Below are 14,863 nucleotides of genomic sequence, written 5' to 3'. Positions count from 1 at the left end.
TCTTTGGGTTAGCTCCACACGCGGCCACACCCTCTGTCAGGTTGGCCCCGGTGGCCATCGACGCCATCTCTGTGTGGGCATCTGACACCGATCGTCTGTGAGGCTCACGTGACTTTCCTCCAGGCTTCCAGCGGGGCCTTGGCTCTGCGGTGCCTGCGGGGCAGGTCCTGATGTCTGGAACGGCCTCGGGACCCAGAGCCCCCTCCTCCGCCACGGCCAACTGATCAGCTGTGGAGGGACCTACAGGGTGGGAGTGAGCGCCGTAGAATGAGCCACGTCTGCTTGGCCACGTCTACTGATCCTGAGCTAGCATCCGGCTCCCATTTTCCTTGGCTTTCTTTAAAATGTAGGGTCCTCGGTGTTGTACCCAAGTTGCCAATCCTTGGGACACCCCTGTTACATGCCCACCTCACTGCGTTAGTTACTGTATTTCCATCTTCCCATTGGAAAAGCAAAGGCACCTCCAGGGAAATTTCAGCAAAGGGAGGCGACAGGACACACTGGCAGTGTCCACTCTGCTGGGCTGTGTCTTATCTACCCTCCTTCCCTCGCTGTACCTCGCCCGGTCTTGGTGCTGTGATGTTGCTGTCACGACCGTGGCTGGGGCTCTGTTACCCCAGAAACCCGGCATGCGTAGTGGACCGCTGGGAGAGAGGAGAGCCAGCGTCACCCGCCACCATCTGACACTGCAGCTCCGTTCTGGGTGTGAGGTCCTGGCTCCCAGTTGCCTCTCTCAGACACCTGCTTTGCCTCTGTCCTGGGGCTCTTCTGGTTTTCCTATTCCCAGAATTCACGTGGTACAAGGGGAGTATTAACTGCACGGCCCGGCACGTAGGCTCGTTTAGGGCCTGGCCCTCCTTTGGGACACCTCATTCCGGCGTCATCTGCAGCAAGAAGTCTCAGGGGGTCCCGTCTGTAAGGCTGCTGCTTTCCTCCAGCTTGGGAAGGAAGGGGTGGAGTTTTCTCTTGTGCTAGGCTCACTTGATTGTTCTGTGATGCTGCGGTATAGTGCAGGCCTCTGGGGATATAAGGTCTTTTCACGTTAATTCCAGATTCTTGGGAAGGAAACACAGTGGTTTGGAGCGGAGTAAGTGCTGCCCTTGTCTCATGGGCCGCGGTCAGGAAACGCACAGCTCCTGGCCTCCAGCATCTCACGTCTTCGGCCAGTTGGTGTGTGGACTGGCTCCCTTGTTCTCGGGTGGGGCATCGTCAGTGCCCACAGCCTCCCCCGCACTCATGAGCAGGCGTCCAGATGCCTTGTGATGGCCTGCTGACCTGCCTTGTTCTTTCCAGGCCTTTCCCTCTCAGTCTTCATCCGCCTTGGTCTTCAGATGACCGGTGTCCTGGGATGGGTTGAGGGGCGGGGGGCTGGGGTTCCGGTCGGTGAATACACACATGCTATCTGTGTAAACCTAGAAAGTGTGGCGGGTGCCAATGTCAACCAAATGTCAAAAATCATAAAACCTTGCACTCCTTTAAACAGACTTCTTTCACCAAAAGTGAAACTTGAGCCAATGATATTGGAAAAACTTTACGGGGGGACACCTGGGGGTGGGGGTGGGGTGGGGGCTCAGTCGGTTGACCGGCCGACCTCAGCTCAGGTCGTGCTCTCCCCGTTCATGAGTTCCCGCCCGGTGTCGGGCTCCGTGCTGACAGCTCGGAGCCTGGAGCCTGTTTTGGATTCTGCGTCTCCCTCTCTCTGCCCCTCCCCCGCTCGCATTCATGCTCTCTCTTTCTCTCTCTCTCAAGAACAAATAAACATTAACATTTTTTTTAAATTATGGATTATAAAGATGCTATTGAGCACAGAGCGAACAGCGGCCTTCCTGACCTCAGGGATGTTGGGGGACTGTGCCACAGGTCCCTCTGTCAGGGACTGTGGGCGGGACGTGTGCCGGGGACTGTGGGGGGGGGTCTCCATCCGACACAGCGCCGGGGACCCTGGGGTCTGAGCCGCCGGAGCAGTTGGTGCCGGAACCCTCCGGCCGTGGCAGCGGCGCTCCGGGGACCGCGCGCGGACGGAGCGGGGACCTCCCAGGCCGGCGCACCAGCGCCCCGAGCGGCCGGAAGAAGCGGGGCATTGTGGGAAGGACCCGCGGTTTCGGCGGGTTCCGTTAAAATGGCGGCCTTGTCGCCGGCGGTGCCCGAGAGGCTGTAGCGGGTCCGGGACGCCGGGAGCCTGCGCGGCGCGGGGCGCGGGGCAGGCGAGGGCCGGGGGCTCCGCAGGCCCCCCGCGGGCCGTCCCTGGCGAGGATGGCGACCCCGGACCAGAAGTCGCCGAACGTCCTGCTGCAGAACCTGTGCTGCCGGATCCTGGGCAGGAGCGAAGGTAGCGGGGCTGGGCGGGCGGCTCGGGGCCGAGGCGAGGCCGGGAGGCCGCGGGTCAGCCGGGGGTCCGGAGGCCTCGCGGGGGCGGCGGGGGCAGGGGCGTCCCCGGGGCGGGGCGGCCTGCGGAGGGCTGCAGCCCCCGGGGCGGAGGCAGGGAGGCCGGGCCCCGGCGGGGCTGAGTCACCGCTCCCGGCGCAGCGGGCCCGGGGGGGGTGAGGCCGGGCACGGCGGCTCGGAGCGCGTCCACCTTCTCCAGAGTCCCCGGGGAGACAGGGCGGCGGAGGACTGGGCGGGGTGACGCGGGGTGGCGGGTGCCGGCGAGCCCCCGCGTTCTCCCTGCCCCCCGGGAAGGCAGCGGGGTGCGCGCGCCTGTTCCCTGCCGCGGTTTTCTTCCAGGGGCTGAGGGTCGGAGTTGATGCGGAGCCGTTCCTTCCCGGAGAGGGTGCCCCGCGGAGGCCCTTACCGGGCCCGGCCCTGCAGGGCGTAGAGCCGTTATGTGGCCGCGGGGTTTCACAGGCGGGCGCGGTTTGCCCTCTCGGTGTTTGCTCTGGCGGGAGGGGAGGGGGTTGCGCGACGTCCACCCTGGAGGGACTTGCCGGGTGACCGAGGACGCGGGGCTGCCGCCGCCTTAGGCGCCGTGCGGCGGACAAGAAGTTGGGCGGTTCTTGCTGCAAGCCTTTAAACCAAATTACTTGAAAATTTTTATGACCGATTTTCGACCTTTCCTGATTCATGACAATTAGGGACCCACTTTATTTGTTTTTAAATTAATATTTATTTAGACAGAGAGACAGAGTGTGAATGGGAGAAGGGCAGAGAGAGGGGGAGACACAGGGCCTGCAACAGGCTCCAGGCTCCGAGCTGTCAGCACAGAGCCCGACGCGGGGCTCGAACCCACGGACCACGGACCACTACCTGAGCCCGAAGTCGGACGCTTAGCTGACTAAGCCGCCCAGGCGCCCCGGTACCTGTTTTGTTTGATGTTCTGTGATAACCGCAGGGGTAAAGATGGATGTTTCCTGGTCGGTCTGTTAAATGACACCAACCTCACACAGTTCTTGTTTCGTTTTGTAAGGTGTAAGCCTGTCCCTGGGCCCCACGCGCAGGCACGGTGCTGGGTCTGGTGGGAGGCGGCGCACGGCCGGTCGCGCTGCGCTCTCGCGGAGGAGAGGGGGTAACAGGCAGGCGTAGGCCAGGGAAGGGAGGGGCTGGCAGTGTGAGGGAAGAAGTGAGACAAAGCCTCTGTGGAGCTGTTTCGGTGGGTTGCAGTGAGAGGGGCGCTGGGAGCACCCGGACAGGGCTCCGGGGAGACGGGACAGGTGCAGGGGTCGCGGGCCTCGCTGGTTGTCTTCTGGTTGTGTCCCACTCCCCGAATGCGTACCTCAAGCCGAGCTGCCCTTCTGCTTCCGGGTTCCTGACCCGAGGAGAAGCCGGAGGGTCGAGACGGCGGTGTCCACTCACTCGCTCTGACGTGGGCAGTGTCTTGACGCAGGTCCTCAGTTTTCCTGCCACCATCACCGCACCGTTGTCCGTCCTCCTCGCCACACCTGGACTTTGCAGGCCACTCGTTGTGAGATGGCGTGATGTTTCTCGATTAAAAAAATTTCTCTTTTTTAAAATTTGAGGCTCCTTTTGATGGACTGTTTCGCCCCTTCCAGGAGATGAAGGCACTTCAGCAGAGTCCTGTGTCTTCCTGGCTCTCTTCAGAAGTGTGTTTAAATACAAGAGTAAATATGTTCTCTGTGAGATCCTCAGAGGATCCTCTCTGAACAAAATGGATCATAAAATCCATTAAAGATACTCCCTTTGCTCTGTTCTGGACAGCGAGGATTGCCAAGCAGTTATAATCCCAAATATATGCTACACTTTACTGAAGAATTTACAAGTATTTGATATCTTGCCTTGTTCTGATTTATTCTACCTTACTGATCAAAAGAGCAATATTCATTGCTGCCTTTACAGTGTTTGACATTAAAAAAAAGTCTTTTCATTGGTAGGTATTTTATCTGATAACTAAGAAGAACATTTGATTAATTCTTTTTCAAATGTCATGTTACAAACAATTGGCCTTGTATCATTGTAATAATGCTTTTCCAATGGTACGATATTGAGGAATAATTGATATTTGTTACTTTTTTTCCTAAAGTAAGCTCTACGCTGATGTGGGGCTTGAACTCAATGACTCTGAGGTCAAGAGTCACATGCTTTACCGATTGAGCCAGCCAGGCACCCCAATACTTGTTACTTTTATTTATTTAGTTTTAAAAATATTTTTAACCTGTATTCATTTTTGAGCAAGACAGAGCGTGAGCAGAGAAGGGGTAGAGAGAGAGGGAGACACAGAATCGCGGGGCTCGAACTCATGGACTGTGAGATCATGACCTGAGCTGAAGTTGGATGCTTAACTGACTGGGCCACCTGGGCGCCCCTGGTGCTTGATAGGTTTATGAAGTTAGTATAATCATCATTTCTCACCTTTTCCAGCCTGCAAATTTGCTTCAACACATACTACCAGCCAGTGTGTTCTAAATGTTTCAGAAGTAAGCTCCCTTTTTTTTTTTTTTTTAATATTTTATTTATTTTTGAGAGAGAGATACAGCATGAGCAGAGGAGGGTCAGAGAGAGAGGGAGACACAGAATCCAAAGACAGGCTCCAGGCTCTGAGCTGTCAGCACAGACCCAGACGCAGGGCTCGAACCCACAAACCGTGAGATCATTACCTGAGCCAAAGTCGGATGCTTAACCGACTAAGCCACCCAGGCGCCCCAGAAGGAAGCTTCCTTTTCATACATTGTAATCCTTTCTCTAACCAGGATTCTAACGAGCACAGTAGGATTTATTGGGTGAGCACTTGGGCACAGATGCTTAGGTGTGGCTCCAGTACCGTGTGCACTGAAGTGAGATGACTGCCTCCTCCCGTGACAGCTCTCTGAGTGCTCCCCCAGCCCCGGTGCAGAGGGGCGGGGTGCTGACAGATGAACGTGGTATTGCTCTTGGTGTCATGAGTTTTCAAAGCTGTGAAGAGCCCTTGATGGAGTTCCAAATAAGTATATTATGGTCTTCCCTTCATTATATACTTGGGAAAATCAACGTATATTAAATATATGTTAAAACTTAAAATAAGTGTATGTTGAAATGTGCACTAAATGTCTACTGACGTTGAAATTCCGGTGTTTTAGCCTTCATTGGAAAGTTGTGCTTAGTGGACTTGTTATTTTAAAATGATTTAAAATTTATTTTTTTTTTAATTTTTAAAAAAATTTATTTCTGAGAGAGAAAAAGAGCATGAACAGGTGAGGGTCAGAGAGAGAGGGAGACACAGAATCTGAAGCAGCTCCAGGCTCTGAGCTGTCAGAGGGCTCGAACCCACAAACCGTGAGGTCATGACCTGAGCCAAAGTCCGACGCTCAACTGACTGAACCACCCAGGCGCCCCAAAATGATTTAAAATTTAAAAATGATCTTGGTTTAAATTTCTAATCAGTAAATATTGACATAATCTACATAAATAAATCCTTTCAGGGATCCTCAGTGTTGAGAGGAAGGGACCCCGAGACTGACAAGGTTGAGAGCCCCAAGTCTGGATCGTCGTGTCTTGCTTTGTTTTTGTTTCGGAGCCTGCCTTCCATTGCGGGAGCTGCGCGCTGGGTGCGGCCACACAAGAACCTGATTCCACGGTTGCTGTGGGTGGGACCGGTGGTGTGGCAGTGGCCCAAGGGGCAGACCTTTTACGGTGGCTAAGCCTTCGCACCTTGTCGCTGTGAATGGTCTACGTGTGACACCTCCTCGGATTTGATCTCATGGGTGCTGTCTGCAGACAGGGTGATTCTGCAGGAGCGTGTGGGCGCGTGGTGTCTGAAGCGCTAGCGTAGGGTCACTGTGGCCTGCGTCTGGAGGCACGAAGACTGCAGGTTTAGGGGCTCCCTCTGTGAGCACGTGTGGTTTGGCTGATGTGCTGTCTTGTCCTGTGGGACAGCGGCCTAGTGTGCCCGGGGCCTTCCAAACCACGCCCCTCTGCGCCGCTCACTTTCCAAGTCGGAGAGCACGCAGCCCAGGCAGGGTGCGCGGCTGCATATTTGGGATTCACTCATTTCTGCGCATCTTTATGTTCGGTTTCTTCTACCCAAGTGCTTGTGTAACCCTTGTGGGGTCTAAAGGTACTGTCATTTGAAAACTCTTGGGCCCACATCTAAGTGCTCTTTGGGGTCTTCATGTTGAGATCGAGGTCATGCAGTTCTGCCGCCTCTCTTGTCCTGAGTGTGAACCTCCTCCGTGCTGCAGCGGGGGGTCCTTTCTAGAGGGTACATTTGATCACGCCGGGTGGAGAGCGTTTGTTTCCTATGTGTGACCTACAGGGCGAAGACCAAGTTACCCTGCTGAAAAGTTAAAAGCCAGGTGCTTTGAGTTGTGGTTTTAATGGCTGTGGTAGACATATCTTGCATCGAAATGACATTTTCAGATTAATAATAATAAAAATAGCTAACGTTTTTCAAGAACTTTCTCTTCCATACTCTGCATACGCCTTGGGTTGGTGTATTTAACTCCCAATGTTGCCAGACGGTTGGAGTGCTTCTCATTTACCTCACTTTGTAGATGAGGACACGCACGTGGAGAGGGCAGGTAGTTTGCTCGCTGTCACCAAGCTGCCCAATTGCAGGGCTAGGATTGGAACCCAGATCTCCAGTTCCGGAGCCTGATGCCTTGAATCAATTCCTTCTTGCTCTTCCATGTGGAATCTGGCAGCGTCTCCGTGCTGAGTGCGGGCCGCCCCGCACTGGCCTCCCGCCTCTGCCCTCCCCTGCCCGTTCTAAGCATGGCGCGCCCGTGGGGTGTGTCCGCGCCGGGCAGTGTGTCCTTGATCTCACTGGTCCCTGCTGCTTCTGAGGGAGATACTTTCAGAGGCTGCGCAGACGAGCACTGCCTTCCCTTTGGGCCCCTGGTACCCAGAGCGGATTGGACGGGAGGACGTAACACATTCCTCTGGTGCTTGCCGGTGAAGTCGGTGCAGCACTCTAATGGCGCATCCTGGCCCTGGCCAATCATCAGAGACCCGCAGCCTGGACCTCCTCGCCTGGGACTCCGGATGGAACAGCTTGGATTTTAGAAACAGTGACACTGGCGTCCTTGAGGGACCGTGTACACACTGGCCCTTGAATCCCCTCATGTCCTTTCTCGTGGTGGGTTCCTGCCTGTCAGAGGGCTGCTTCCTCAGAGAAGCCTTCCCTGACCAGCCTGTGTCTGAGGCCCTCCGTGTTTGCCGGCACGGCGTCCTCTCGATTTCTTACGAGCTCTTACCACAGACCCATCGCCTGTGGAGTTACCTGCCTCGTGTTTCGTGTTCTCACTGAGCCGCCTGGTCATCCACTGTTTTCTGTCCCCTCTTAGGGCCCGTGGTATTTGGCGTATAGCAGGTGCTTGGGAATTCGTCTTTGAATTACTGATTGAGCTTAGTTGTACTGTAGAAATGGAGTAATATTTTGGGAGTGTTAAACTAGAAATTTGTAGTCGATGTTGTTTGATGGTTAGATTCACTGAACAAAGAATAGTCGTCACTGTGAATTTAATAGTCCGTATTCTATGCATCTGCCTGTGAAACTTAGGCAGATTTCATTTAACATTAGCAGACGTATTTCTCAAATCTTTTCTATCAGCAGGAAAGAGAGGCTGCACACTTGGTTGGCAGCGAGGGAAGCTGGAGGTTGGCGATGCGGCAGTGAAATGCCTTACGTACCGCGGGCGCAGAGCATAGAGACTGTGTTTCTGGTGTCGAGGAGTTTTGAATTTTTGTTGGAAAAATCCAAAGTTTATGAATCCTTTGGAGTGGAGATGTTTGTCCCAGGTACTTGAGTATGTTAATTATTTTTTGTAGAACTCAGGATGGTGGTAATCTAAAAATATTTTCTCAACTAGAACAGTTTTACATGCACCCTTGCAGGTGAGAAATTTTCAATGCCACTTTTAATATATTAAAATTAATGTTTACTACTTAGGACATTTTAAAGGCGTGGGAAAGTATAAAGAAGAAAATGAAAACTACTCCCAATCCTAGGACTCCACAAAAACACTTCAAATTACTTCTCTCTGCTTTTCCCTGTCCCGCCTTGTTCGCGTTCTGGGCACAGCCTGTGGCCTTGTGGTGGTGTTCCGGGAAGACTCTGTGCTCTGTGTGGTGTTCGGGTGTGCTCGAGCCAGAGGGCGGTCTGAGGGGGTGACATTTCCACAGAGAACCGAGTGAAGTGATGGGGTGAGGCTGGTGTGTGGCCAGTGCAGCTGGGAGGGGGGAGGCGGGAGGCGGGACACGGTGCTGGTGACGTGGCCCCAGACCGGGTCGGGCAGCCGTGCTCTTGCGTTAGCATTGATTCTGGGTGTGATGGGAGGGTTCAAGCAGAGCGGTGATGTTATTTGGGTTTTGAAAAGATCACTCTCGCCGCCGCGTGGCTAATGTACTCGAAGGGACAAGAGCAGACACAGGGTGACCGGCTACCTAGGACCCTTTTGCAGGTAGATGGGGCCCGTAATGGGCGTATGGGGGGCACACCGTTAGCAGTGGGCCCAGGAGCGTTTGCTGACCCGGGTGAGTGCTCAAGAGCCTCGTCTCCTAAATCATCAATCAGATACGGAAAGTTTGAAGGGATTTGCCTTCTGTCCACTTTAAATGTGTTCATTCCTTCATCACTGATGAGAATCTGATGTTAAACTGATTTATTCCTTTGAAGTTGCATCTGGCAGCTGGTAGGATTTTCTCTTTATCTTTTGTTTTGAAATTCCACTGTATGTAAGTTTTCTGTGGTTCTGAGACTTGGCGATCCATCAATTTGAGGACTAATTATGGGAAAGGTTTGCCATTCTTCCTCGTGAATTCTATCTTGTGTTTGTTGTATTGTTGCATTTATTTACCTCTGACTGGCTCCGGCTGCTATCGGCCTGGTTTTTAAATAGTTAGTAGTGTCACTGAAGTTGACAGCGGTTTCCCCTGTGCTGCCGTGTTGCCCTGGCAGCCACCCTCTGTCCTGGATCACTCTGGGCGCCTTCTTCAGGAGAGCACGGAAATGGGTCGGGTGCTCTGGAGACTGGCCGCGTTCACTCTGCTAGTGGTCTTTGTGTGGGCAGGTGACCCCATTTCGCTGCAGAGCAACGCCCCTCTAACGGACGCCCCATGGCTCCTTGTCCCAGGTCCTGAGCGCTGGCGGTCATGGGGAGTCCTGGGTGCCGCAGCCACAAACGTTCACGTAGAGGTTTATGTCACTGTAAGTTTGGTTTCTCTGGATTAGATACAAATGGGTTTGCTAGGCCACATGGGAAGTGTGTGCTCAGCTTTTAAAGAAACTGCCAGAATGTTTTCCAGCGCGCCCGTGCCGGGTTCATGCCCACCGGCCAGTGGACGGGACGCCCGCCCTGGTGCTGGCCGTCTGTCTCCTTCAGTTCGGGCAGCTGAATGAAGGCGTCTCATCTTCGTCTTGACTTGCGCTTCCCTGATGACTATGTTGTGAAGCATCTTGTCTGTTTCTGTGCCGGTCACCTTTGTGGTGAGTTGTCTGCTTAACACTTTTATGTATGTTTTTACTGGATTGTTTTCTCCCCCTTATTGAGTTTTCAGAACGCTCTCTCTGTAACCTGGATTCAAGTTCTTTCTTGTGTTCTGCAAATATTTCCTCAGTATTTTCATTCTCTTAACAGTGTTCTTTGCGGAGCAAAAGTTTAATCTTGGATGAAGTCCCATTTATCACATTTCTTATTTTTATTTTTTTTATAATTTTTTAAATGTTTTATTTATTTCAGAGAGAGAGAGAGAGAGAGAGAGACTGTGTGAACAGGGGAGGGTCAGAGAGAGACGGAGACACAGAATCCAAAACAGCCTCCAGGCTCTGAGCTGCCAGTCAGCACAGAGCCCGATGTGGGGCCTGAACCCACGAACCGTGAGATCATTACCTGAGCTGAAGTCGGACGCTTAACCGATTGAGCAACCCAGGCACCCCATCACATTAAAAAAAAAAATTTTTTTTTAAAGTAATTTCTACACCCAGTGTGGGGCTTGAACCCACAACCCAGAAATTTAGAGTCACACGCACCGCTGATGGAGCCAGCCGGGGCCGCCCAGAATTTGTTTTCTTACATGAGAACTCTTTGTGTAAGAGTCACAAACATCTCTTCTGTTGTATTTTCCCCTAAGATTGTTGTACATTTATGTTTTACACTTACTGTGACGTATTCGAGTTAATTTTTGTATGTGTTGTATAGGGTGAGATTCTTGTTTGAGTTTACCAAAGAGACCATTTTCCCCCCCACATTTAAGTTGCTTTATTCTTTTTTTTTTCTTTTTAAGTACGCTTCATGCCAGGTGTAGAGCCCAACGCAGGGCTTGAACTCATGACTCTGAGATGTTAACGGTTTTGCCTGGTGTAGGTTGGGGTGTGCCCTCCAGGGTGGTTGTGCGTCACTGGGAAGGTAGGGTGGTGTTGTGTTTACTAGTGTTCCCCGTATAGGAATTGTCACTCCTGGTGTCTGGGAAGGGGGGATGGCCTCCTTAAGTTCAGTCTGCTGGTTAGTTTTTTTTTTTTTTTTTTAAGTTTGTTTATTTTGAGAGAGAGAGCACACACGTGTACACACATGCACTAGCAGGGGAGGGGCTGAGAGAGAGGGAGAGAGAGAATCCCAAGCAGGCTCTGCACTGTCAGTGCAGAGCCCAATGCAGGGCTTGAACTCACGAACCGAGAGGTCATGACCTGAGCTGAAATCAAGTCGGATGCTGTGCTGATTGTGCCCCCCAGTCTGCTACTTTTCCTTTGCTGTGCTGGCCGTGCCAGCCAAACCCGTGCGAGTCCCCCGGGTGAGGCAGTCAGTCTGGGAGACGGGAAGGGGGAGAGTCCCCGGGAGCCCTTGTTCAGCCAGACTTCGAGCTGGGCCTCTTCTGCTTCAGTTCATTCACATCTTCCGAGGAATGGAGCGCCCACCTCTCCGGAGCCTCCCTGGGCTTCTGCAGAGGGAGCTATGTTTCTTCTTGGGGTTTGTGTTGTACCCTCCCCCCAGACTCCCCAGGCAGACATTGAATGTCAAGTTTCACTGCCCTGAACATGTTCCCACAGTCGATTTGCCTCCCAGCTTTTCATATTGGCTGACTTCTGTTTTCTTTGTCCTTGTGGCTTTCTGCTTTTGTTAAAAAAGCAAACCACACACTTCCTTCTCAATTTAGTGGGCTTGTTGAAGGGAGTGGAGGCAGACACCTGGGTTTCAGCCATCATCTGTACTGAAGGTGCGCTGCCTGTTAAGTTAGTTGCCCACTTGGTTTTCTGCATTTGTTGACATCAGCCTTAGAGTTTCTCGGACGTTCTCTTGAACGGGCTACTTCTCACGCACCGTATTCCGGCTGTGACTCTCCCTGCTCTGTTTTTTATGATTATTGGCTCAGCTCATAGTCTGTCTGGGGTTCTTCAGACTTTCTGGGCTGTTGCTGTCTCCCTTTCTTGTTTCTTGGACCTCTTATTGTGTTCATTTATTCATTCATTTGCTTTGGTTTCTGAATAGCTTCTCTGTCCTCTCAGTTAAAACCTTGGGAAGCTGGGAGGTAGATATATGCGCCCAGTCCACCGTCTTCGCCCTGAAGCGTGAGCTGGTCGGAACGTGGCCTGATTGGCAATAATTTGCATCCTCTGATTTTCCTTTCAGCCGACGTAGCCCAGCAGTTCCAGTATGCCGTGCGGGTTATCGGCAGCAACTTTGCTCCAACCGTTGAAAGAGATGAATTTCTCGTAGCCGAAAAAATCAAGAAAGAACGTACGTATTTTTCTTCAGTGTTATCAGGTGTTGGATTCTGAAACTTGTATATATGCATATGTGTATCTGTACGCTTACACGCATGCAGTTCCCAAGCACAGTGCGATAAGTACTAGCACATATGTGTCAAACCACATGTTAGAAATATGCACAACTTCATTCTGTTTTTTATTAGAAGGTAGTGTGAGGGGATTGAGTATTTATTTATTAATGTTTAGTTTAGAAAGAGAGAGACAGAGAGCGAGCAAGGGAAGGGTAGAGAGAGAGGGAAACACAGAATCTGAAGCAGGATCCAGGCTCTGAGCACTCAGCACAGAGCCCAATGCGGGGCTCGAACCCACGAACCGTGAGATCATGACCTGAGCCAAGGTCAGATGCCTAACTGACTGAGCCCCCAGGTGCCCCAAGGATTGTTTTAAATACTGCAGGTCAGAGTAGTTTGAGAGGGTGAGGAAGATAGAGGGGCTACGTATAGTGTCTTGCATATCCTGGGATTTGCAGTATTTAACATTGTGTACCTGAGACCAGATGTTCTAGAACATTCTTAGCAACAGAGAGCCCAGCATCGCTTCTAGCGGTTGTCAGCCTCCAGACCTCTACCTTAGAACCATCTGGGTGAACATTTCATTTGGGGCACATCATCACCTCAGGGAAGGAAGCTCCCCTGTGTTAGCACCGGGGTGCCAGTGCGCTCTCTGCGGGAGGTGGGGCTTCGCTGCCCTCTGAGCTGCCAACTGTGCGAGGGAGGGAGGCTGGGACACAGGGACCGGTGTGTGAAGATTCTTCATGTGACCCTGGAGGGTGGTTTTCTCCAGAGACCAGTTCCCGGCCCCTCACAGTTCTCTGGGCTCCGCTGCCAGGGAGCGGGTCATAGTGGTCTCCCCACTGGGGCCGGGCCGTCCACTGCCCAGACGAGGCGGGCTTGGGCTGACTCCGGACTGTGCTGGCAAACCGGTAGCCACGCCTTCTAGGATTTCCATTCCTCAGGCACGGGCATCCCCCAGCTGTTGCTCTGTTCACTGGGTTTGGCCAGGGGTCTGCGGACCACACCTCTGAGTCTTGGACCTGGCGGTCCTCGCCCCTGCACGCGTGGGCTCCGCGAGCGGTCAGGTCTGAAGCAGCCATCCTCTGCCGTAGCTCAGACCCGGGTGGTATGTAGCGTGAGGTGTTATTTAAGGGAGGGGGCAGGAGCGGAGTATTTATCCTGCTAGCGACCTCTAAAAACTTACTTTTATTTACCTTTCTTGTCTACACAACTGAACATAAGAGCACTACTCTTTGAACCCTGATGACTGTTAAGTACACTGTAGGTTATTTTCACGTTTCAGACTTCAGATTATTTTACAGTTTGGACCTTTAGTGACCCCTCCTGACGACCGGGTCTGTGCCATCGGAACGTCCCCTTTGTGGATGTACTTTTCAGGGCCTCCTGGTGAGCACGTTACACATACGTGTGGTAATTGAAAATCCTGCCTAGACGCATCGCTGCGGAACTGGCGGTGGTGGTGTTGGAGTGGGTGCGGCGAGGATGCCCTGGGATTTCTGTAAGAAGGAAGCTATAACCATCACGGTTTGGTTTTCCCCTGTGCATCCTCTGTGGTTCTGAGCAAGGACCTCTGCCGTATCTTGCACAGTGTGCCTCTCTGCCCGTTACCACCAGGTGCCCGCCACGCCTCTCGGACACCCACCCTGGGCCCCAGCTCGGGGCCCCGCTGTGGGGAGAGTGTCACCCTCCCTGGGCCCCAGCTCAGGGCCCCCCTGTAGGGAGAGCGCCACCCGCCCTTGGCCCCTGCTCTGGGTGGCCCTGCTGTGTGGAGAGGATTCCTGATGTTCTTTTCATGTAATAGGTCACCACTGACTTCTCGTATTTCACTAATTCTTAGATACAATTTTTACATTTTAACGCGCGTTGCGTTTGAAATTTGATTACAGTTTTTGGTAGGTGTGTTGAGTTGGGGCAATTCTGGCCTCTGGAACAACAGAACAGTTACCCATTTTGTCTGGCTCAGTTAGAATACAGAATGCTAATGTGTTTTGCATTGAAACGAATTGTAAAACTTCTGGCGTGGAAAAACTTAACACCTTTTGGTTTCTTAATTTTTCATGTTGGTCAGTGGGGTATATTGTAACTAAAGATTTGTTTTCCAAACTATTAGATAAAACACCATTTTTTGGGTTTATTTTTATTTGTGTTATTTACCGTTTTATTGTCCCCTGGTTATTTTGTATCTGTGCATTAGTGTCGGTCTCATGTCCTTCTGTAGAAAGACCATCTCTTAAATTTTTTTTTTTTTTAAATGTTTTATTTATTTCTAGGAGAGAGAGAGAAACAGCGTGAGCAGGGGAGGGTCAGAGAGAGAGAGGGAGTGACAGACTCTGAAACAGGCTCCAGGCTCTGAGCTGGCAGTCAGCACAGAGCCCGACGCGGGGCTTGAACCCACGAACCGCGAGATCATGACCTAAGCGAAAGTCGGACGCTTAACCGACTAAGCCACCCAGGCACCCCTCTTAATTTCTTTTTTAATCTGAGAGCTAGAGCGCAAGAGAGCACACGTTCTGGGAGAGGGGCAGAGGGAGAGAACCCTAAGCAGGCTCCATGCCCAGCGTGGAGTCAGATGCGAGGCTTGAGCCCACAACACTGGGACCATGACCTGAGCTGAAGTCCAGAGTCAGATGCTGAACTGATTGAGCCCCACCAGGCCCCCCAGAGCATTTCTGACTTAATTTAATGATTGTATTTATTTGAGTATTTTTATGTTTAAAAA

General features: G+C 52.3%; 1 protein-coding gene across 3 annotated transcripts in view; it reads left to right on the top strand.

Moving 5' to 3' along the window:
- The first annotated feature begins 2,107 nt into the window (after positions 1-2,107).
- TUBGCP3 (tubulin gamma complex associated protein 3) overlaps positions 2,108-14,863 on the top strand; it is a 76,994-nt gene continuing 64,238 nt past the window's right edge. For all 3 annotated transcript variants that reach the window (XM_039226638.1, XM_039226637.1, XM_039226636.1), the window contains exons 1-2: positions 2,108-2,329; positions 11,991-12,098. In XM_039226638.1, the coding sequence (XP_039082569.1) occupies positions 2,254-2,329; positions 11,991-12,098 (184 nt within the window). In that variant the 5' untranslated portion in view covers positions 2,108-2,253. The remainder of the gene's footprint in view (positions 2,330-11,990; positions 12,099-14,863) is intronic.

This window comes from Hyaena hyaena, unplaced genomic scaffold (genome assembly GCF_003009895.1).
Source record: "Hyaena hyaena isolate Hyena2069 unplaced genomic scaffold, ASM300989v1 scaffold_22, whole genome shotgun sequence".
NCBI classification, from domain to species: domain Eukaryota; kingdom Metazoa; phylum Chordata; class Mammalia; order Carnivora; family Hyaenidae; genus Hyaena; species Hyaena hyaena.
Note: the sequence above shows the minus strand (reverse complement) of the source record. Positions and strands in the feature narration are given on the sequence as shown.